Here is a 23,482-nt window from a genome sequence, read left to right as displayed (position 1 = left end):
GTGGGTGGCCGAATGGAGACCGAGACCGTACACGGGTCGCTGACCCGCCGCCTGACCCTGGCCTCTTCCTGGGATGCCGCGTGCGGAGCCTTGGCCCAGAGTCTCCGTCTCACCCGGGCTGGTCTCGGCGCCCGGGACGCCGACTGGGAGGAGCTGCTGGCGCCGCCCGCCTCGGGGTGCGCTGGGCCGGCGGGGCCTGGGTTGTGCTCGGGGACAGAGTCGCGCTCCTGGGGGAGCCGCGAGGGGAGCCGGGGACCCTGAGGGGAGAGGGTCTGCGCCCGAAGCGGAGCCGAGCTGGTGACGGGGCTGTGCGGGCGGCGAGGGCGAAAGGGCGGGGCCCGGGTGGCGGGAGGACAGAGGGGCGTCCGCGGGAAAGCTGAGGGGACTCGGGTGTGAATGTTGGGGGCGGGGGGCCGGTGAGCGGGAGACAGCGTTTCACACACACCGTTCTTGAGTCCATCTCGTCGGCTCCTGGGGCCCCTTGTCGGGATCAGAACCGGCCTCTTATCCTGAAACAAAAACCTGTCTACCAATGCATGCATGCAAAGTCCTTCAGTCGTGTCTTGACTCTTGGCCACCCGTGACCCTATGGACAGTAGCCCGCCAGGCTCCTCTGTCCGAGGGATTGCCCAGTTTAGAATACTGGAGTGGGTTGCCGTCTCCTCCTTCAGGGGATCTTCCCCCACCCTGGGATGATCGAACCGTGTCTCCCGTTGTCTCCTGCATTTGTAAAGGATGCTTTACCGCTGAACCAGCTGGGAAGCCCGTGGGCTAAAATAGGCCTTAAAAAAAATCCAAATGTGGAAAAATCTTCCATCAGTTTAATTTTGAAAATGGCACACTTTTCCCCTTTATTCTGTACCTGCCCACAACCCCTCCCCCCACTTCTGAACGGTTTTTGAATTCACAGTAGCCGACCAGTAAGTACACTTCATTAACTGGTCAGGCAGTTTTCAGGAAGTCGCTTACAGTGTAGATAGAAGTCCAGGGGGAAATAGAGTGGAGAGCCCTCTAGTCTAAAGTAGCATTTCGTCATGATTTATGTATTAAGCATTTATTTGATCAGTGCTTTACAGGGTGCTTGGACTCCAAATGCAAATATCAATTAATTGGATAACATGTCAACCCCTGTGGCCCATTAAGGGGTTAATGACTGTTAATGACAGCTGACTATAATACTGCATGTTGTCATTCAGTCGCTCAGTTGTATCCGACTCTTTTCAACTCCATGGGCTGCAGCAGGCCAGTCTTCCCTGCCATCACTGTCTACTGGAGCTTGCTCAAACTCATGTCCATTGAATCAATGATGCCACCCAACCATCTCAACCTTCTGCCTTCAATCTTTCCCATCATCAGGGTCTTTTCTAATGAATCAGCTTTTCACATCAGGTGGCCAAAGTATTGAAGCTTCAGCTTCAGCATCAGTCCTTTCAATGAATATTCAGAGCTGTGTGTGCGTGTTAGTCACTCAGTCACTCTTTGTCACTCCGCGTACTGTAGCCCACCAGGCTCCCCTGTCCATGGGATTTTCCAGGCAAGGATGTTGGAGTGGGTTGCCATTCCCTTCTCCAGGGGATCTTCCCAACCCAGGGATCGAATCTAGGTCTCCTGCGTCGCAGGCAGATTTTTTACCATCTGAGCCACGAGGGAAGCACTATAAAACTACATAATAGTCTTCATTTTCTTTTCAGCCAGGATCATGTGATTTTGAAAAGGAACCTGAACAACCAAGATGAAAACCCCTGCTTCCTTTACCTGAGATGTGACCCTCATGGAGGTGAAGAAATCGTTTCTATTGGCATTTTAAGTTCAGCAAGAAATATGGAAGTGTACTTAGGAGAGGAGTACTGTGGAACCAGTAGGGGCAAGAATGTTTGTAATGTTCTGGATAACAGGTTTGTGCCTTATGCATGTGGAAGTGTTCTTCTGAAGTAGTGTTTTATTTTCTTGAGCTTTTGCAGTATTTGTTGATTCTCTGACATTGGTGACTAGGGAAGAAAAGATAAAAACATACCAGCAGACCTAGAAGTTTAGACCTTTAGGGATCTTAAAGATAGTCTGGATCAGCCTAATCGTGTGTATGAATGTGGAAATAGAGAGCTAATGGAAGAAAGAGAAGTTGGTAAAAGATCATACCTAGTTTGGGAAAAAGTTTGATGAAAATGAAGTTCTGGTAAGTTTCTCATTTGTTTTCTTTAACTCACAAGGAATCTGTTTTCCAAAAATCACTTTGTCACTCAGCCTGGAACTTTGAACATTTTCTTGTAGGATGCTGTTACCAAATAGTGCATGAGCTCAAGACTGCTCTGTACTGCCAAGCTTTAACCCATTATTAGACTTTTTGATTTTTTCCCCCCAATTTTTTATGAAGATTCTGTTCTAACCTTTCTTTAATATGAATCAAAGTATGAGCTGTTTTATGTACTGTGTGTATTGTGTATGACAATATGTTGTTGAGCTTTAAAATATGCTCAGTGCTACATGAGTATACATTGGATATCTAATTTAATTTTCTCCTATAATTAGTAAGTGGCAGATGTTGTCTTCATATCTAGTGCTATTCAGTAGGAAGTCTCTACTGTTCATGCCTCACCAGGAAAACTGAATCTGAGGATTAAAATATTGTCCTGGAGACCTTTATTTTTAAGTATAACTCTTCTTAGTGATAATGTATGAAATTTTTAATAAATCAGTTCTTTTCTATTTTTAGTGAACATGAAAAGATTACTTTGTACAAAAAATATCTAAAATTGGAGTCTTCCACACATGCTTGTAAAATAAAGGTAAGTCATTCCTAAATTTTAGCCAGTGTAAAACTACAGTTGCTTTTCTAATATATAGATATATTTATTTCCATAAATTGATAATGTGGTTAGTTCTGTGTGGTCCCTGGTTTTATTTCAAAAATACTTAGTAAACATGTAAAAAGAAATTCTTTTCTAAAATATTATCAACATTCTTCTTTTAAAATTTGATCATTTATTTCCTATGGTCATGTCAATGTACTTTTGTTAGTATAGCAGTGTTGGACACAGAAATTTCAGACAAGGGCATCACAGAGTTAAAGGAGTTTAGACTGGTGTCATCAGCATGAAAAATTTTATCAAGGTAAACTTTACTGATGTCATCAGATCTAGAGGAAGGGTACTGAGCTGGAAATGATAAGCCTTGACTATTAAGTGAGTCTCTTGCTGACTAAAGAAGTAACCTTGGGCAAGTTTCTTCATCTTTTGGGACCTACTTTATGGGTAATAATTGGGAACTAAAGAAAATTCTTGGATTATTTTTATCTTTAAAATTCTGTGCTGATTATTACTTACAGAGGAGCACAGAACTGATTATCCCAAGATGTTGTTTAGGTATATACACTAACGGCTTCTAAAGTCATTTTAATAAAGTGATGCATTCATCCAACACATATTCAGTTCAATCACTCAGTTGTGTCTGACTCTGTGACCCTATGAACCGCAGTACTCCAGGCTTCCCTGTCCATCACCAACTCCCGGAGTCCACCCAAACCCACGTCCATTGAGTCGGTGATGCCATCCAACCATCTCATCCTCTGTCATCCCCTTTTCCTCCTGCGCTCAATCTTTCCCAGCATCAGGGTCTTTTCACATGAGTCAGCTCTTTGCATCAGGTGGCCAAAAGTATTGGAATTTCAGCTTCAACATCAGTCCTTCCAATGAACACCCAGGACCAATCTCCTTTAGAATGGGTGGTTGGATCTCCTAACAGTCCAAGGGACTCTCAAGAGTCTTCCCTAACACCACAGTTCAAAAGCATCAGTTCTTTGGCACTCAGCTTTCTTTATAGTCCCACCTCTCACATCCATACATGACCACTGGGAAAACCATAGCCTTGACTAGACAGGCCTTTGTTGGCAAAGTAATGTCTCTGCTTTGTAATATGCTATCTAGGTTGATCATAACTTTCCTTCCAAGGAGTAAGCGTCTTTTAATTTTATGGCTGCAGTCACCATCTGCTGTGATTCTGGAGCCCAGAAAAATAAAATCAGCCATTGTTTCCACTGATTCCCCATCTCTTTGCCATGAAGTGATGAGACTGGATGCTATGATCTTAGTTTTCTTAATGTTGAGCTTTAAGCCAACTTTTCACTCTCCTTTTCACTTTCATCAAGAGGCTCTTTACACATATTAGAGTGCTTATAGATACCGGCTGCTGTATTAGGCATTTAGGAAGTGGCAGTTATGAAATAAACTGGAATGTTGCTCATATTATAGTGGCAAGACAGGTAGATTAAGTGTGCAAAATAGGTACAACATTCACTAGTGAGAAAGGCTTGGGGGTTGAAAAGCATAATATGCATGTTGACATGTGGGTGTATACATTTCATGAGGTACTTACTTGCTGATGACAGTCACATCTTTGGTGCCACACTAAGTTTTTAGATCATGAGTCTGTATTCACCTGTGTCTTTGTGTGATGTATGGGTTTGTTGTCTCTGAAGATGAATGGGGTTTGTAACTGCTGTGGAAGCACCAGGGAGTGCAGAGAGTTTCATTTAGGAAAATCTATGGGTTTGTATGAAGGCCTCTCCTGGGCCAGTGGTACCTTCAATAGTTTGTGAAAGTTAAATGATAGTTACTGACGTGTATCTTTGAGCACTCACTCAGTGATACACACTGGACATTTTAATGCGCAATCCTTATAACAACCATGTGAACTGATTTTACCCCTGGCTCAAGTTTGGCATCTGCCCAGGGTCACTCAGGCACAGCCCTCACTGAACTCAGGTCTTTCTGATTCTAGATCCTGTTTGCTTTCCACTTTGCTACTTTGCAGTCCTACAGCACACAGGAAACATCTTGGTTTAGAAGCATGTACAAGATGAGGCAGCATAGAGCACTGAATAGCTCCTGGGACAGAAGCCAGAAGAACTAGGCTCAAAGATTGACCTTTATTTACTCTATTGATAAATTAGAAAATCACCATGCACTCATTTTTCATGTGTAAACTATTGAGATCTCTTCAGTTCAGTTCAGTTCAGTCGCTCAGTCGTGTCCGACTCTTTGCAACCCCATGAATTGCAGCATGCCAGGCCTCCCTGTCCATCACCAACTCCTGGAGTTCACTCAGACTCACGTCCATCGAGTCCGTGATGCCATCTAGCCATCTCATCCTCTGTCGTCCCCTTCTCCTCCTGCCCCCAATCCCTCCCAACATCAGGGTCTTTTCCAGTGAGTCAACTCTTCGCATGAGGTAGCCAAAGTACTGGAGCTTCAGCTTTAGCATCATTCCTTCCGAAGAAATCCCAGGGTTGATCTCCTTCAGAATGGACTGGTTGAATCTCCTTGCAGTCCAAGGGACTCTCAAGAGTCTTCTCCAACACCACAATTCAAAAGCATCAATTCTTTGGCACTCAGCCTTCTTCACAGTCCAACTCTCACATCCATACATGACCACAGGAAAAACCATAGCCTTGACTAGGCGGACCTTAGTCGGCAAAGTAATGTCTCTGCTTTTGAATATACTATCTAGGTTGGTCATAACTTTTCTTCCAAAGAGTAAGCGTGTTTTAATTTCATGGCTGCAGTCACCATCTGCAGTGATTTTGGAGCCCAAAAAAATAAAGTCTGACACTGTTTCTACTGTTTCCCATCTATTTCCCATGAAGTGATGGGATCAGATGCCATGATCTTTGTTTTGTTGAGCTTTAAGCCAACTTTTCGCTCTTCTCTTTCACTTTCATCAAGAGGCTTTTTAGCTCCTCTTCACTTTCTGCCGTAAGGGTGGTGTCATCTGCATATGTGAGGTTACTGATATTTCTCCTGGCAATCTTGATTCCAGCTTGTGCTTCTTCCATTCCAGTGTTTCTCATGATGTACTTTGCATAGAAGTTAAATAAGCAGGTTGACAATATACAGCCTTGACGTCCTCCTTTTCCTATTTGGACCTAGTCTGTTGTTCCATGTCCAGTTCTGACTGTTGCTTCCTGACCTGCATACAGATTTCTCAAGAGGCAGGTTAGGTGGTCTGGTATTCCTATCTCTTTCAGAATTTTAGGTTGTCTTAATATTCTGTATGTTTTTAATTCTAAAATACTGAGTTATATTTAGCACTTCACAAACATTTTGCATGGGATCCTGGACAGTCTTCTTTTGCATTAAATGATATAGCATGTTTCAGGATGGTAAGATCTCAGATTGATACAGTTTATCTTTAATTCCTTAAACAAAAAAAATTATTAAATAAAACATTTATATGTAATCTTTTACTTAAAAAAGACTTTTTACATTTTCCTTAGTCTTTTGAATCTTTTCTTGGCTTTGACTATTCTAGAGACAACTTAAAAATGTACTTGAATTTAATTTTTAGATTCTTGAATGCTTCTTTCTTCAGTGGTAATAAGAAATGACCTTAAATAATGGTTGTTTTATTACTATTAATTTTGGTGATCTTTTTTGTTATAATAGCTGCTCTCCTTTGGTGAAAAGAACTGTGTGTTCATCAGTAAAGTTGTGGTACACGTAAGGCCAGTCTCGGCACCTTCTTCAGCAGGCTCTCCCGCTCTAGGCTCAAGGATAGACCTGGAGAAGGTCCAAACCATCATGGAGTCCATGGGGTCAAAGTTATCACCTGGAGCTCAGCAGTTGATGAATATGGTGAGATTCCAGCAGCAGGTGAGTAGGAATGGATTTCTTTCCAGAAACCATTACAGTTCTTTAAATAATAGCTTTTTATTAGGACATGTGGTGACATAAATCTTTTCCATTTAACTATTGTTATTGATATGACTGTTATCTTTGCTAACTTTTCTAAAAGTAACATTCTGTAGCCTTATGCCCTTACAAATAAAATATTTCTATTACAGACTTCATAATTTTCTATGAATTCACTCATTTATTCATTCAGCAAGTATTTACTTAGCCCCTTCTTCGTGAATGATGCTCTGTTCTCGTTACTACAGAAGGTTCCAAGGTGAATTACTCTATGGCCTGTCCCTAAAGGTCTCTGTGGTCTTATTAGGGGACTACGTAGGTGGGATTAGGCATGTGAATTTGGAGGGCTGCAACTTGAGAGAGAGAGAGCAGTATGAATTAAATCTTCAGTCCTGGAAGGAGTATAATGTAGCTAGGAAATGGATAGAAGTTCATTTTTCAGGAGTGAAGAAGCGGTAGGGGAAGCTTCAGGTAGACTAGGGCCAGATCATAGAGGATTTTGAATGCTCTTATGAAGCTTGTGGGCGTGTTTTACCTGCTTTTTAATTAACTCTAGTTCACTATTACGTGTAAGATGAGGAGTCAGTAGAAAGTGAGACTGCAGGAAGGAAAGGATCTCTGTGTTATTTCTTGTCAAGATGAGGGTTAAGAGGGTCTAAACTTGAAGGAGGACCATAGTGCTGGGTTGTGAGATACTACAACAGTGGAACCACTGGGACTTGACAATAACTTGTATGGGGTTTTGAGGAGAAAAATAGAATCAAACATGAAACCAAACTTTTGAAGATGGTGATGCCAGTAGTACACAGGGAACACAAGGGAGGGAGTGACTTGGGGGGAAAAAAAGTAGTTTAATTTGGGAGTATTGAGTTTTTTATGTCAATACCACGTTCCTGGGGTGACGTTGTAAGCCTTCGGAAACACAGAGGGGTGGGAGCATCCCTAGTAGATGACAGAGAAGGTGGTGAGGGGAGAGACCGGGGCCAGGAGGGAAGACCATGGGCGAGCAGCTGCGTTTTCTCAGAGCACACGGAGAGGGGCGAGGAGCGGAGAGCAGGAGCCACTATTTAGAGTAGCAGAGATGTGATGTCAGCTCAGTTCAGTCGCTCAGTCGTGTCTGACTCTTTGTGACCCCATGAACCGCAGCACGCCAGGCTTCTCTGTCCATCACCAACTCCTGGAGTCCACCCAAACCCATGTCTATTGAGTCAGTGATGCCATCCAACCATCTCATCCTTTGTCTTCCCCTTCTCCTCCTGCCCTCAATCTTTCCCAGCATCAGGGTCTTTTCCAGTGAGTCAGCTCTTGGCATCAGGTGGCCAAAGTATTGGAGTTTCAGCTTCAACATCAGTCCTTCCAGTGAACACCCAGGACCAATCTCCTTTAGAATGGATTGGTTGGATCTCCCTTCAGTCTAAGGGACTCTCAAGAGTCTTCTCCAATACCACAGTTCAAAAGCATCAGTTCTTTGGCACTCAGCTTTCTTTATAGTCCAACTCTGATGTCAGGAGACCTGAATTCAATGCTGACAGTGTTCACTATTTAGCATTATTTAGCATTGCTTCCTCTATTTAAGGATAAACTTCTTCATGTTTATAATCTAAAAGGTAATTGTTTACAATCTAGCATTGCTGCTGAGATCATAGGATGAATGTGAAAGTTTAAATCAAATAATACAAATAAAAATGTCACATAACTTTGCGAGATTTGCCAACATTAATTTAGTAGGAGTATCATTGGCAGGATGGGCAAACATAGGAGAACAGGAGAGCTGGTGATGATCTTGGAAACCTCGGAAAGGAGAGCTTCCAAAAGAACAGAGTCCATCCTCTCTGTTCTCTGGTACAGTGATCTCACCTGCATAGCTCAGGAGGTTCCTGACAGGTGCTCCTGCTCCAGTGCTCCCTCTCCACAGAGCAACCAGGATGATCTCAGAGGGTCCATCAGACTTGACTTCCCCTGTGTAATGTCCCCAAACTGCTTCCCCTCACCCCAGAGTTAATCCAGATTCCTCACCCTGTCATCTCAGATCTGGGCCGTCGTTCCCTCCTCAACACCATCTCCTGTCACGTCTCAGATGCTCGTCTCTAGACATCCTGAGGTGTGTGTTCCCCAGATATCCACCTGTGCTCCCACCTCAGGACCTCTGCACTCTTAACTGTTCTCTTTGGCCAGAATCCCCTCTTCTTGATCTTAGCAAGTCTGCCCTTTTCTTGTTCTTTCAGCCTCATCTTAAATGTTCCATCTTGAGCAAGACGTTCACCAGCCACACTGATTAGACTTTCCTGCACTATCTGTATCATATTTTCATCATGGCTTTCTTCATTATTTTTGTTGTTTAGATTAGACTTTCCTGTACTATCTGTATCGTATTTTCATCATAGCTTTCTTCATTATTTTTGTTGTTTTATATACACACACACATATATACAGGTATATATAGTGCTCTGTTTATCTCATTAAAATATAAGCTTTGTGCAGACAGGAGTCTGATCTGTCTTATTTATGAGTCTGATGTATATGTTCCTTGATTATCAACTCAGCTTCTTTCGCAGCAGATCCTTAATGGGTCAACTTGAAGAGTGAGGAGATGGAAACCAGATTCTGAGGGATTAGAAGGTAGTTGGAATGTGGAGGTAGCCAGGTTAAAGTAGGTTGTTTCAGGAAGGCTAGAGATAAGGAACCTGCCTGTATCAGAATCCCTTGGAATGCTTATAAAGACAGAACACTGGCTCTCAGTTGTGACCTACAACCCTGAGGGTGTGATCCAGGACTCAACTATTTCTAACCAGCAACACCAGATGAGCCCTATGCATAGTGTATTTTAAGAACAAATGTTTAAGGGGAAAGATCCAGTGGACATAGAGATCAAAAATTTAGAAACAGAAGTAACTTCTGCGTGTGAAATATTTTGGAAACATTCAAGAGGATTAATGAATTTAAAAAAATCATTTCATGACTGATACTTATGTTTTAAAAGCTTATCTTTGGAAAAGAAATGATGCCAAAGTTTCAGGTGTTTTTTTGGCCATGTCTTTAAGGGTTTTTTTTTTTTTCTTCTTCTTTTGCTTGTTTATTTAATTCCCCAAACAATATGCTTTCTTCATCATGAATTTATGTCAGTTCAGAAGTGCATTAGGTAAATCATAGGAGTGCTTGCCCAGCTCTTACCTTACTCTCAAGCTTGGTGTGTGTCTTTGTAGCTTTGTCTCATCCAGAAATGCAAGTCCTCCAACCAGCAGCACATGTTATTGTAACTTGTTTCCCCTTATATGCATATGCTAAATCCTTACCTGTGGGGGCATTTGGGAAACACCCTGAGGAAGAAAGGAGATCCTGTGAAATCTTCTTTTAAACAAGCTAATAAATATCCTATTTCTATGGGAAGACTATATTTATGGAATAATTCTCATGGGATATACCTGGTTCTCTGGAATTGCTTTTGTTTGCAAACAAGTAATCCATGGACGGTCTTTCTGAGAAGTGTCGCATAAGCTCTGTAAGTATCTGTTGAGTGCTGAGGAGGGGTGTTTCATGATCAGAACCCCTCCTTCTGTGTAAGGGGTGGAGCCACGCACATTATCGGGAGCCTGCATGTGTTCTTTGGGGCAGAGCCTGTCATGAGGGGAGAGGAAGGGCCTGGGAGCAGCTTCCTGGCCTCTCCTTGCTTCACCTGTGCCTTGTGGTTCCTTGTTTCCTGAAAAGTTTTATTAAAGTGGTTTCTTATTTCCTTGTATTTGGAGTTCACATGTGCTGACTTTGATTTGTTTTTGCTTCAGCGGTTTAAAATAACTGAGTAAGAATTCTGTCTGATAGTGCCTGACATATGTTTGTCATTTAAAGTTATCTGAGTGAAAGCTCTGGGCCATTTTCTCAAAGAAAATATATTCAGTTATTCTAAGATTTTTCACTGTTTACCTTGTCATCTTAAAAAATAAAAAGATTCTTTGTCCTTTTTTTTTCAAGGTGATTAAAAAGTTAAAGCAAATCCCTTAAGATGTTCAGAGATAAATATTTAATTTTTCAGAATTCTGGGAGTATATATACAAATTTGTGTTTGCTTTTCACTGTCTTATTTCCAGGGCCTGAAACTACCTAACACAGAGTAGATTTCTGGTAAATATTTGTTGAATGAATGAGTTCTGGGCTAAGTTTATCCAAGGATCATTTTTTAGTATATCCAGAAAATTTATGGATCGAGTGTCTTCACCTGATCTTGAATAATAATACTTTTCTTAGTCTCTCTTACAAGGCATTGAACAGTATTAACTATGAGATGATATCCCCTGATAAGAATCTCTAGGACTTCCCTGGTGGTCCAGTGGTTAAGACTTCAAGCTTCCACCTGCAGGGGGCATGGGTTTGAACCTTGGTTGCAGAATTAAGATCCCTCATGTGGTAGAGTGCAACAAAATAAATAAACAAACAGATACGTTGATAAAAGAGAATTTCTAGTAGAGTTCTGGGCTTAGAATTTAGGGTTGAGCCATGTGATGTAACAGTTAGCTAGGCTGGAGGTAGTTTTGCTTTTCTCTTGTGGAAACATTGAGGAAGAGCATGCATTCCTATGAAGCATTCCTATGAAGAGCACGCCTCTCTGGAGGCAACTATAACCTAACAGGTGTGAACCAGTCTTCTCAGGAAGTAATACAGCCTACTGAGATGAGGCCACAGAACATAACCATTACCCTACAAACTATTACAGCAGACATGGCCCCAAAGTAGCTCATTTTAATAATTGAAAATGTCACAAAAGTATTCAGACTTTAAGTATATAAGTAGAACATCAGACTTTAAGCAAGTAACTGTCTAGTCTATCTTCCAGTGAAAACAAATTGCATATCCTTAGGGTGGCCTACATATGTTACAGTGGGCGGATGGTTTTTAATTCTAGGAAAATTACCAATTATTGTGACTCATTGGAAAATACCATAGATTAAGAAGGCCTTTGTAGTGGAAACATTAGAATATGCCTGTGCATTTTTACTAAGTAAGCTTGTATTTATTTGAAGATTTTCCTTAGCAAAACTATGCTGAAATGACTAGAAACCCTGACTCTGGAGCTGGGTGTCTGGAGTTCCAGTCCTAGTTCTGCCACGGACGGCTGTGTTGCTTTGGCCGGGTTAGCTTTAGTCTTTTCTCCTTAATATTGGGACAGTGGCTGTAGCCTACTCCATGTGAACGTTCTGAGGCTCAGATGGAAGATGGCACTTTGCCTGACTCTAGGTGACTCCAGAGTTAGCTGTCATTATCATTAATGCTCCTGCTGTTTCCTTATCTGCCTTCCTTAGAATTGTGTTGCCATCGGAGAGCAGCTGCAGTCGATACTGGGAAACACGGGACACAAGCACGTGATGGGGCTGCAGTCCTCGTCTACTGTGGGAGCCTTCGACAAGTCATCCTCCACACCTTTTCCTTTCAGGACTGGACTGACATCTGGAAACGTGACTGAAGACTCAGAGGCTAACACTGAGGAAAGTCTGCAGCCAGCTGGTGGAGGAAGTATGAGCAGCCTCCAAGAGTGTAAAATTGTGCCGCAAAGCCATTCTCTTCTTGAGAATGATCTCAAGAATGCAGTATCTTCTTTCTTATCAAAGAAAGCAAGTGACAGCTCACACATACCTAACTCCGAGTTGCTGCCTCTTCTGCAGAATTTGTGTGGCCAGGTGAGCCATCTCCGGGTGGGACCCGGCACCAAGTGGCAGGACAGCATCACCAAGCCTGGCGGAGGCACTGGGGGTGTCACGTAAGTGTTTAGACCCATGTGGTCGAGGTGGGGTGTGGGGGAGGGTGTGGAGGCAGGTGGAGGAAAGAGGTTTGTTTCAGTAGCTTCTGCCTGAAATTGTTTCCGGAGAGAACTGTAGAAGCTTTGACTTTTCACCATTGACACAGATAGAAATAGAGGAAAGAAATATCCTGCAGAGTAGAATGCGTTGCCTTGAAAGAAATGTGTAAATTGGAGGTGCTGAGCACTTCTTAGGCATTTGGTGGGAGGAGCGTAAGCAGCAGACAGGGATTGGAGTAGAGAGTTACCTGTATGAAAGGAGAGGAGCTGTGGTAGCCATGATGTGTACACTGTTTGCCTGATTGTATGAAATGAACCATTACAACGGATTTTCTTTGTAGATCCTGTGTGACCTGGGCTGATTTTGGAGTCATCCAAACATTTGTCAGCTTGTCATTGTTAATAGTGTACAGGCCCTTATTCTCTGATCTCGTAATTCCAATTTTTTCCACTCCCGTTTTGATTGAGGGGTAGTTAAGTGTTTAGTATGTGCAGGAGACACAAGAGATGCAGGTTCAATCCCTGAGTCGGGAAGATCCCCTGGACTAGGAAATGGCAACCCACTCCAGTATTCTTGCCTGGAAAATTCCATGGACAGAGGAGCCTGCTGGGCCACAGTCCATGAGGCTGCAAAGAGCTGGGCATGACTGAGCACGCACATACCATCCTCTAGATAGATGGAATGTTTCCAAATACTGCACTAGATGGGAACTCAGGGCTTCAGCCATGGTTCTGACTTAACTATGTTACCTTACAGTTTCAGTCTTTTGATTTAGACTTTTTTTACATCTCAAATGAGGTCATTGTATTGGTTGAAATTTTCTTAATGTATTTAATAGCATTGAAATATGAGGAGTTTAGTAAGTTATTGAAACAAATGGGGGTTCTTACTTGGGAAGAACAAGGAAATGTAATTGTTTTTTAATTGTTGATAGTCTTTATCAGTGTTAACTTGTGACATGGCAAAACAAACAAATACTAAAATGCAAAGGAAGAAAAAACCTAAACATTTAAAAACTACGCTTCCCTGATAGCTCAGTTGGTGAAGAATCTGCCTGCAGTGCAGGAGACCCTGGTTCAATTCCTGGGTCGAAAAGATCCGCTGGAGAAGGGATAGGCTACTCACTCCAGTGTTCTGGCCTGGAAAATTCCATGAACTGAGTCCATAGGGTCGCAAAGAGTCGGACACGACTGAACGGCTTCCACTTCCACTTTTCTGATTCCTGCTGAGCTGGAATGTCTCCAGTTCTCTCAGATCCTCCCTATTAACAATAAAAAAATCCCTGGATATAACACAGCAAACACACAAAGACTATATAAAAGGTGGAGAGAAGTCAGATTGCTTAGGGCCTCTGAAGCTTAGTGTTTCTTAGTTCCTGGTTATCAGAATTTCTTTCATCATAGGGGGATACACGATTTTGTCAAGTATTTTTCCTATGGCCACTTATATGATCATGAATTTTCTTCAGTAATCTCTTCATATGGTGAATTACATTAGTTTCAAAAACTGAACCTGCCTAGCATACCTAGAGTAGATCCCACTCGATTGTGGTGTCTGATTCTTTTTTATACAATGCTAGAACTGATTTGCTAATATTTTGTCAAGTACTCTTACATAGAATTCATTGGAGATCCTAGTCTGTATTTATCTTTTACTGTTTGTCTGGTTTTATATTATGAGGGTGATACTGGTCTCATAAAATGAATTCTACTTTTTTTTGAGTTCTGTATTTTAGAAGAGATTGTGTAAAATTGATGTGATTTCTTTCGTATGATGTTTGGTATTGATGGAAGTCTCCAGTGAAACCAGTTGGACCTGAATTGTTTCTTTCCTGGTAACTGTTAAATTACAAATTGAATTTCTAACACAGTAAAGTTGTCAGTTCTCCCCATTGATATGAAGGTTTAATGTAATACATACTAAAATTTCACCACAATATTTTGTAGACATGGACATAGATTATTTTAAAAATTCTATGAAAAGCAAAAGAGGAAGAATAGCTAAGACAACCTTGAGGAAGAAGGATGGAGTGGGAGGAGTCCCTCTTCCAGTGTTGAGTCTTCTACAGCGAGAGTATCAAGGCAGGTCAGTGATGGCGGAGGGGCAGACACGGGGTCAGTGGAGCCCAATAGAGGGTTCAGAGATAAACCCGCACAGATGTGCTCAACTGAGTGTTGCCAGAGGTGCAACAGCAGTTCAGTGAAGGAAGAAGAGTCTTTCTAACTCATGGTGCTGGAGCAGATGGATATCCAAAGAGCAAAAAGTGAACTATGACCCAAACCTCGTACCTTATACAAAACTTCACTCAGAATGGATCAGAGCCGTAAGTGTCAAACATGAAGCTATGGAAGTTTTCTAATACTCCACAGGAGACAGTCTTTGGGAACCTAGACAAGACACCAACAATGTTTGACCTCCATGAAAATATTAGAACTTTTGCTCTGTGAAAGACTCTTTTAGGAGGAATAAAATACAAGTTCCAGAGTGGGGAAAAAAATATTTTCAGATTACAAATCCAACAAATGACTTACATCTAAAATATAAAGAGTGCTGAAAACTCAACATAAAAAAAAGTCCAATTAGAACATGGGCAAAAGACCATAGAGAGAGATTTATACCAAATAAGATGTACAAAGCAAATAAGCTCATGAAAAGATGAGCTATTTTTGACCTCATGGCTATTAAGGAAGGGCACATTAAAAGCACAAGACACAAGATACCACTATACAGTTATTCAAATGGTTAAAATAAAAAGTTTAAAAATGGTGACAAAACCAAATACCAATGAGAAATTGGATCTCTCATACATTGCTCATGGGGACTTAAAGTGGTACAGTCACTTTAAAAAATGTTTGGAGTGTCTCATAGCTAAACATGTTGTTACCATGTGGCTCAGAAATCATACTCCTGAACATTTATCCCAGGGAAATGAAAACTTCTTTTTTTAAAAAATTAATTTATTTTTGGTTGCGCTAGGTCTTCATTGGTGCTCGTGGGCTTTCTTGAGCTGTGGCGAGCAGCGGCTGCTCTTCGTTGCTTGGCACGGACGTCTCATTAGTTGCTCTGTGGCATGTGGAATCTTCCCCGACCAGGGATTGAACCCATGTCCCCTAAGTTGTAAGGTGGACTCCTATCTGTTGTACCACCAGGGAAGTCCCCCAGGAATTTTTGTCCACATAAAAATGAATACACAGTTGTTCATAGAAGCTTTATTTGTAAAAGCCCAAAACTGTAAGCAACCAGTGTGTCTTAAAGTTGATGAATGGTTCAGTTAACCCTGGTATATCCGTATCATGGGATGCTATCAGCATAAAAAGGAATGGCCTATCGACACACGCAACAATTTGGTTGTCGGGCAAAGGCATTATGCTGATCTACAAAAGAGAGTCTCAAGAGGTGAGCTACATGGGTCCATTTGTGTAACGTCATGATACAGATGGACACTGTAGGCGATTCCCAGGGGTTCGGGATGGAGGAGATGAGGGAAGTGGATGTGGCAGTGAAAGGGTGGCAAGAGGGAGCTCACTGTAGTTAAGGGATAGTTCTGTCTCTTGATTGTGGTGGTATTTACATGAATGTGTGTACGTGTGATAGAATGGCATACACACACTGTACTGACATCAAATGCCTGGTCTGGATATCATTCCATAGTTAGGTAAGAAGTAAAGACCAGGACCACTGGATGAAGGGTACTGGACAAATACAGTGTCTTTACTTCCTATGAATCTATAGTTATTTGAAAATAAAGATTAAATAAATTTATATTAAAATTTTTTAAATAAATATATATTTTTTTAAAAAAGAAGAAAATAAAGAGAACAATAAAAAGCTTCTTTATATCCTAGAGCATTGTTGTTTAGTCATTGTTGTTTGACTCTCTGCGACCCCATCGACTACAGCACGCCAGGCTTCCCTGTCCTTCACCATCTCCCGGAGCTGGCTCAGACTCATGTCCATTGAGTCGGTGATGCCATCCAGCCATGTCATTCTCTGTCATTCCCTTCTCCTGCCTTCATTCTTTCCCAGCATCAGGATCTTTTTCCAATGAGTCGGCCCTTCGCATCAGGCGGCCAAAGTATTGGAGCTTCAGCTTCAGCATCAGTCCTTCCAGTGAATATTCAGGGTTGATTTCCTTTAGGTTTGACTGGTTTGATCTCCTTGTAGTCCAAAGGACTCTCTTCTCCAGCACCACAGTTTGAAAGCATCAGTTCCTTGGCGCTCAGCCTTCTTTACGGTCCAACTCTCTCATCCATGCATGAGTACTAGAAACCACTAAATTCTAGAGTAGTGGTTCTTGAAGTTTATGGTCTTTACCCTCTTAAAAATAATTGAGCACTCCAAAGAACTTGTATTTATGTAGGCTATATAAAAATATTTATTAGTTTAGAAATAACAAACCCATTACATAGTAACAAATATCTTTTTGAAAAAATACCATATTTTCTTTTTAGAAAGTTTAATGAGAATGGTACTGTTTCAAATGTATGTAAAACTGTGTTGACTTTGGGTTGTAGTTTCATATATGTTGCCTTAAGTGAAGTGAAGTGAAGTCGCTCACTCGTGTCCAACTCTTTGCGACCCCATGGACTGTAGCCTACCTGCTCCTCCGTCCATGGGATTTTCCAGGCAAAGGTACTGGAGTGGGTTGCCATTTCCTTCTCCAGAGGCTCTTCCTGACCCAGGGATCAAACCCAGGTCTACCTGCATTGCAGGCAAACGCTTTACCCTGTGAGCCACTAGGGAAGCTATATGTGGCCTTATAGCATGTATAACTCAATATAGCTAGTAAGACCACAGTAGAAATACTGAGAACAAACTGAGTTACTCTGAGAAAAACATTTATCTATACTCTAAACCTGCTACCTTAAAGAATTCTAGGAAACAGAATATACAACCAGATAGCGATTAGTCATCAAAGTAATGACATTACGCATGGTGTGGCCTCTGGATAATTCATTGTACATTTATTGTACAATTCATGTTGAGATAACTTAGTGTTGTTATAAAAAAATAGTTTTGACCTCATGGAACTGCCAGGAAAATATGAGGAGATCCTAGGGTTTTGTGGACCACGCTCTGAAATTCACTGTCTTTGTCCTTCCAATGCTTTAGAAAGTTGTTTGGATGAAGAAAAGAGAAAACTTAAAATGCTTGGGGAAGGAGTTGGACGACATACAAAGACCTTAAAGAAAAAGCAAGATTGCTTTTGATTTGGAATGCAAAACCAAAAAGAAAGACCCTTTGTATCTAAAGACTTGTTTTTGAGGGTAGAAATTCTGTCATCTTCATATTCTTAATTTCAGTTTATGCTTAAATATTTAAAGAACTGCAGCAATAATGCTTTGAGCATTCGAGATTGTATGCGTCAAGAACCTGGAAATATGTCGGAAGGAGACAGAATGTAGTTGTGGAGACAAATTTCAGCTATGTGTATTGGCTGCTTTTATTGTAGTGTATTTTGGTTGTTATAATACGAGGGAAAATTGTCATAATATTTTTTAAAATTTATTTTCAGAGTAGAAGAGCAACCTGTTTGTTCCTATTTGGAAAAGATTCTTTCTAAAAATTTGGAACTGATGGAAAAGAAACTTACAGACTACATTGATCAGCGAATATATAAACTCCAGGAGCACATAGATAATAAGATTGCTTTGTTAATGGACTTGCTGCAACGTCCCAACTCCCCACCCTCGGGGATGCCTCTGAGACATTATGACTCTGGAGAAGGACTTTCAAATGGAGAAAGATAAATGTTCAACATGTACAAAGTACTACAGATATTTATTACATATTTATTACAAAGCCAAACCCCACCCCAGAAAGTATGAAAAGCAAGTATTTAATGTCCTTTGAAATATTACCACTTACTTATGTGACCTCAGTGTTCATTTTCCTGCACACGTTGTAAATCCAGTACTGTACGCTAAGTTAACATGGTGGGATTGTCAGTTATTTTTATTTGTAATATTTTTCACTCTTACTGAAATTTATGTATACTTCTGGATTAAATGTTTAAGATTTTAAGGATTTCTAAAGCAGTTCATTAGTTTGTATTGTATATATATTTCGTTGAAGTACTTTTTTTTATACAAAGACTTTTTACAGTCTTAGGAGTCTGAAAAATAATGCTTAGAGTATTTGATAATTTTTCTTTATCTAATTGATTGTTTTTGAAAAATGGGATCCTTAAGACTTGGAAACTTTCATTCAGATCACTCATTTACATTTTGTATTTTTTTCTCAGGTAATGAGGAAAATGCAGCGTTTGGCATGTGTGAGAGTAGTTTACACTGAGGTTAATATTACTGGTTTCAGTACAGTGTCGTAGTAGAGAGGGAAGTACAAATCAGAGCTGCCTAGTCCTTGTTAGGAATGTTATTTTAGATCTAGTGTTTGATGTAAAATGAGAGAAGTTGCTTTATTTTATCTCAGTCAATCCAAAAGATACAAGGAACTGTTTTCCTTTCTGGACTGGTACAGGTTCCTCTTTCCAGAACCCTTTTCTGTATATATAAAGCATGAAATTCTGAGGATCTGCATTGAGGGGTTGAGGCGTATGAATTAAGGAGATTGCAGTTCTCTCAGGCAGGCTTAATTTTTAGAAATTATAAGTATCATATGTGGGTTGAAGGGTGATGATTCACATTTAAAAAATAAATGTATCCACTCTGGAAACTACTTGTCTAAGGAAACAGAAATTTTTTCTTTTCAACTCTCTTTTCTTTTCTAACTGGAGGATAACTGCTCTTACAATGTTGTGTTGGTCTCTGCCATACAACGCAGATCTGCCGGTGAGTGTATATATATCCCCTTCCTCTTGAGCCTGCCTCCCTCAACTATCTTTTCTTAAAATGCTTTATGAAAGGGGGTGTTCTGCAATTGATACTGTGGTCAGTTCTTTCAGATGAGGACTAATTTACATACTCATTCATTTGTAACACGCTCGCTACGGAGGTGACGCAGTATATGGGACATGTTCTCACTATGGCCACTCGAGAATTTGCATATTTCTCTATTCTTTTCTAATTGATGGGACAACATACAAGCTGTAAGACAGTATTTCCATTGTTGTTCAGGAGGAATGTCTGTCACTCAAAGCTGAACCCTTTTTACAGTTTTACCAGTTTTACAGCTTCTGGTAGTTGTAGTCTGTTGATTTACAAAATGTTTCCTTCCAGAGCTTCCCTGGTGGCTCAGTGGTAAAGAATTGGCCTGCCAAAGCAGGCGACACAGGTTCAATCCCTGATCTGGGATGATCCCACATGCCTCGGAGCATCTAAGCCCATGTGTCCCAGCTCCTGAGCCTGTGCTTTAGAGCCTGGGAGCTGCAGCTACTGGAGCCTGCGTGACCTAAGCCTTGCTCTGCAGTGAGAGAAGCCACCACAGTGAGAAGCCCTCTCGCTGCAACTAGAGAAAAGCCCACGCAGCAACAAAAACCCAGCAAAGCCCCAAATTAAATTATTTTTAAAAATGCCTCCTTCCAGATATGTGATTCATATTACAAGTCTCACCGTGATTACATCTGAAACAGAAATACAGTCATATCAAAAAGACATATAAAGGTTCAAGACTGGAAAGAGCTGGTATCAAATATTCTTCAACTGCATTTTCCACCTTGTAGACACCAAAATCTCTCTCTTAAAAAAATGTGGGGAAGATGGGCCTGGAATCCAGGACTCCTTTCCTTCTCCTTGCCTCCATCCTCTGTTCCAGGTGCCCATGTAGATTTTGGTGTAGAACCTTCTTATTTTGAATTGATCTCCTTTGACATATGAAATCCACGGCTGTTGAAAGGTGAAGTGACTCATCTCTCAAGGGAAAGCAAATACAACATCTTCCTTGTCCCTTCCTGCCCTCATATCACTACTTCCTCCTTCTTTAAGGCAATCCCATGCCCTGCATTGGACAGCAGCCCAGGGTTTCAGTAGTCTCCCATTCGGACATTTTCTCTCTAAGTGTTCTTGGAGAACGTGTCCATGGTGATGTAGAGGAAGAAACAGCAGGATAGATAAATCTGAGTTCTTCCTTGTTGGTCATATAACTGCTGTCTAACTTTGCGTGGGGGATTCAATATTTTTAATAACCTCAGCTTTCCCTTCTGTAAAATGGGACTATCACAGCTTCCACCTTGTATGAGCTTATAATACTCTGAACAACTGAATACTATGAAGCAGCTAGTACAGGTCTGGCACACAGGAGGTGACAATTAAATGTTAATCCCCCTCTTCCCTATTTTTGGCTACGCTGAATCTTCTTGCTGCGTGCGGGCTGTTCTCTAGCTGTGACGTGCAGGCTTCTCATTGCAGGGGCTTCTGTTGCAGAGCACAGACTTCAGGGCACACAGGCTCAGTCACTGTGGTGTGTGGTCTTGGTTGCTCCACATGGAATCTTCCCCAGACCAGGGATTGAACCCAGGTACCCTATGCATGGGTTCCTATCCACTGCACCACCAGAGAAGTCATATGATTCTTAATAACCCTAGAATTCCAGGCAGTTTGAAAGCCCCACTTCTCTTTTATTTCCTTGAGGCTTAAAGAGAAGTCAGTTCTATGTCAGTGGTGTAGGGCTGTGATTCTCAACGTGTGGCAGCATCAGTATCACCTGGGAAGTTGTTACCTGTGCACATTCTCAGGCCCCACCCACCCTGTTTGAGTCATCGAATTGAGGGTGTGGTGGGGCACAGCAGTTATGCTTTTAGTAACTCTGCAAGTGCTTCTGATACTCTGTCCAGTTTCAGAACCACTGGGATAGGGTAAGAAAGAGTGCAAGCTCTGGAGCCAGGTGGCTTGGAATCGATTCCTCTCCGCCTTCCATTAGTATGTGCCTTTGGTCACATTAAGTGACTTCTCTGGACTTTCTTGGGCTTCTCCAGTGGCTCAGCTAGTAAAGAACCTGCCTGCCAACATAGGAGATACAAGAGATGTGGGTTCTATGCCTGGATCAGGAAGATCCCCTAGACTAGGAAATGGCAACCCACTCCAGTATTGGAGCCTGGAAAATTCAACAGACAGAGGAGCCTGGGGACTGCACTCCATGCGGTTGTGAAGGATCGGACACAGCTGAGCGATGGAGCACAGCACACTGGGCTTTCTCTTAGCCATTGACTGGGAATTCGATCACATCTACCCCTGAGAGAAGGCTGTTGAGAAGATCAATGAGGCAGTTCTCATGAAACCTTGAGACAGTCTTGTAGTTTAGTGCCCTGTTCTCAGCTTGGCCTCACACTGAGATCACCTGGGCACTTACAAAAAAGTAAAAAACAGAAAAACCAAAACCACCCGTGGGTGTATATTTATTTCAAACTAAAATGTTAAAAATATAATCCACTGGTTCTTGGGTCCCACCCCTGGAGATTGTGATCTGAGTCTTGGGTGTTCAGCTCATAGGTCTAGGTTTTGGGAAGCCCCCCTGCTGATTATAATGCACAGAAAAGCCCAGAGCTAGAAGTTCAGTGTCTTGGGGACAAGAATCTGGGACTAGACTAGCTGGCTACTAACTCTGGTCATCCCATTTACAAACTGTATGATCTGAGACAAGTTCTCAACCTCCCTGTGAGCTCGAGCTGGGGCATAGCCATCAGTGGCTTATCAGCCATGCCCATCGTCATGATCTACAAGCAGCTGACTAACAGATTCTTCAGTGTGGGCAGAGACTTCAGCCTTCCTTGTTCAGAAATCAAAGTCTCCACTTGCTGAAAGTGGGGAAAGATGATTCTGATGCGTTGTCTGCTCTCATTGTCCAGGTGCCGTCCTCACTGGGGCTGAGTTTCAGGGTCAGGGCTTTGTGGGTTTCCGCTCCCCACCGGGAGATCCCCACTCTGCCACGTTGCTAGAAGTGAACTGTGTTTCCCCCATCACAGGGTTAGCTACCAGGACTTTATGTCTGCAGTGTGAAGCTCTGGGGAGAACACACGTATGATGTCACGACACAGGGTTCACAAAGAGGAAAGATTTCTTAGAGCCTGAAGGAGGAAAGCTTTAAAAAGAAATTAACTGAATGTGAATGAACACATATTTCATCATGGAATCTAACAGTTAACTTTTATCTTGCTTTCTTTTTAAACTCTTTATTGAATTTGTTACAATTTTCTGTTTTTTTCTGTTTTGGTTTTTTGGTTTCAGGTATGTGGGATCTTAGTTCCTTGACCAGGGATTGAACCCATACCCCTGCATTGCAAGGCAGTTTTAACTGCTGGACTACCACGGAAGTCTCTGTTTTTCTTTCTTCACTCTGGCTGATGGGTGACATACTTATAAAAACAGTATTTAGTAAAAATAACACTTTTTACCTGCCTCTTGAGAAATTTGTATGAAGGTCAGGAAGCAACAGTTAGAATTGGACATAGAACAGACTGGTTCCAAATAGGAAAAGGAGCACGTCAAGGCTGTATATTGTCACCCTGCTTATTTAACTTCTATGCAGAGTACATCATGAGAAACGCTGGGCTGGAGGAAGCACAAGCTGGAATCAAGATTGCCGGGAGAAATATCAATAACCTCACATATGCAGATGACACCACCCTAATGGCAGAAAGTGAAGAGGAACTAAAAAGCCTCTTATGAAAGTGAAAGAGAGTGAAAAAGTTGGCTTAAAGCTCAACATTCAGAAAACTATAATCATGGCATCCAGTCCCATCACTTCATGGCAAATAGATGGGGAAACAGTGACTGACTTTATTTTTCTGGGCTCCAAAATCACTGCAGATGGTGACTGTAGCCATAAAATTAAAAGACGCTTACTCCTTAGAAGGAAAGTTATGACCAACCTAGACAGCATATTCAAAAGCAGAGACATTACTTTGCCAACAAAGGTCCACCTAGTCAAGGCTATGGTTTTTCCAGTGGTCATGTATGGATGTGAGAGTTGGACTATAAAGAAAGCTGAGCACTGAAGAAATGATGCTTTTGAACTGTGGTGTTGGAGAAGACTCTTGAGAGTCCCTTGGACTGCAAGGAGATCCAACCAGTCCATCCTAAAGGAGATCAGTCCTGAGTGTTCATTGGAAGGACTGAT

General features: G+C 41.7%; 1 protein-coding gene across 5 annotated transcripts; it reads left to right on the top strand.

The window, feature by feature from the left end:
- On the top strand, positions 1-19,144 carry LOC101102356 (ATPase PAAT). 5 transcript variants are annotated; one of them, XM_027960318.3, is made up of 6 exons: positions 1-176; positions 1,692-1,895; positions 2,711-2,783; positions 6,438-6,644; positions 11,975-12,429; positions 17,990-19,144. In XM_027960318.3, the coding sequence occupies exons 1-6, from the start codon at positions 13-15 to the stop codon at positions 18,030-18,032; spliced, it is 1,146 nt and encodes a 381-aa protein (XP_027816119.1). In that variant the 5' UTR covers positions 1-12; the 3' UTR covers positions 18,033-19,144. The 5 variants fall into 5 exon arrangements, with proteins under 5 accessions (XP_027816119.1, XP_027816118.1, XP_060260552.1 ...); XM_027960317.3 differs by having other exon boundaries at positions 17,985-19,144; XM_060404569.1 differs by having other exon boundaries at positions 17,582-19,144.
- The last annotated feature ends 4,338 nt before the right edge of the window (positions 19,145-23,482 follow it).

Source organism: Ovis aries, chromosome 22 (genome assembly GCF_016772045.2).
Source record: "Ovis aries strain OAR_USU_Benz2616 breed Rambouillet chromosome 22, ARS-UI_Ramb_v3.0, whole genome shotgun sequence".
In the NCBI taxonomy this organism is placed as follows: Eukaryota; Metazoa; Chordata; class Mammalia; order Artiodactyla; family Bovidae; genus Ovis; species Ovis aries.
This window is presented reverse-complemented; position numbering and strand designations above follow the sequence as displayed.

What these genes read in the sequence shown, in the direction of transcription:
- LOC101102356 (XM_027960317.3), top strand. Translation starts at nt 13, where the DNA reads ATGGAGACCGAGACCGTACACGGGTCGCTGACCCGCCGCCTGACCCTG. An exon ending in CACATGCTTGTAAAATAAAG is followed by an intron (nt 2,784 to 6,437) that starts GTAAGTCATTCC and finishes TTGTTATAATAG; the next exon opens with CTGCTCTCCTTTGGTGAAAA. An exon ending in GGAGGCACTGGGGGTGTCAC is followed by an intron (nt 12,430 to 17,984) that starts GTAAGTGTTTAG and finishes ATTTATTTTCAG; the next exon opens with AGTAGAAGAGCAACCTGTTT.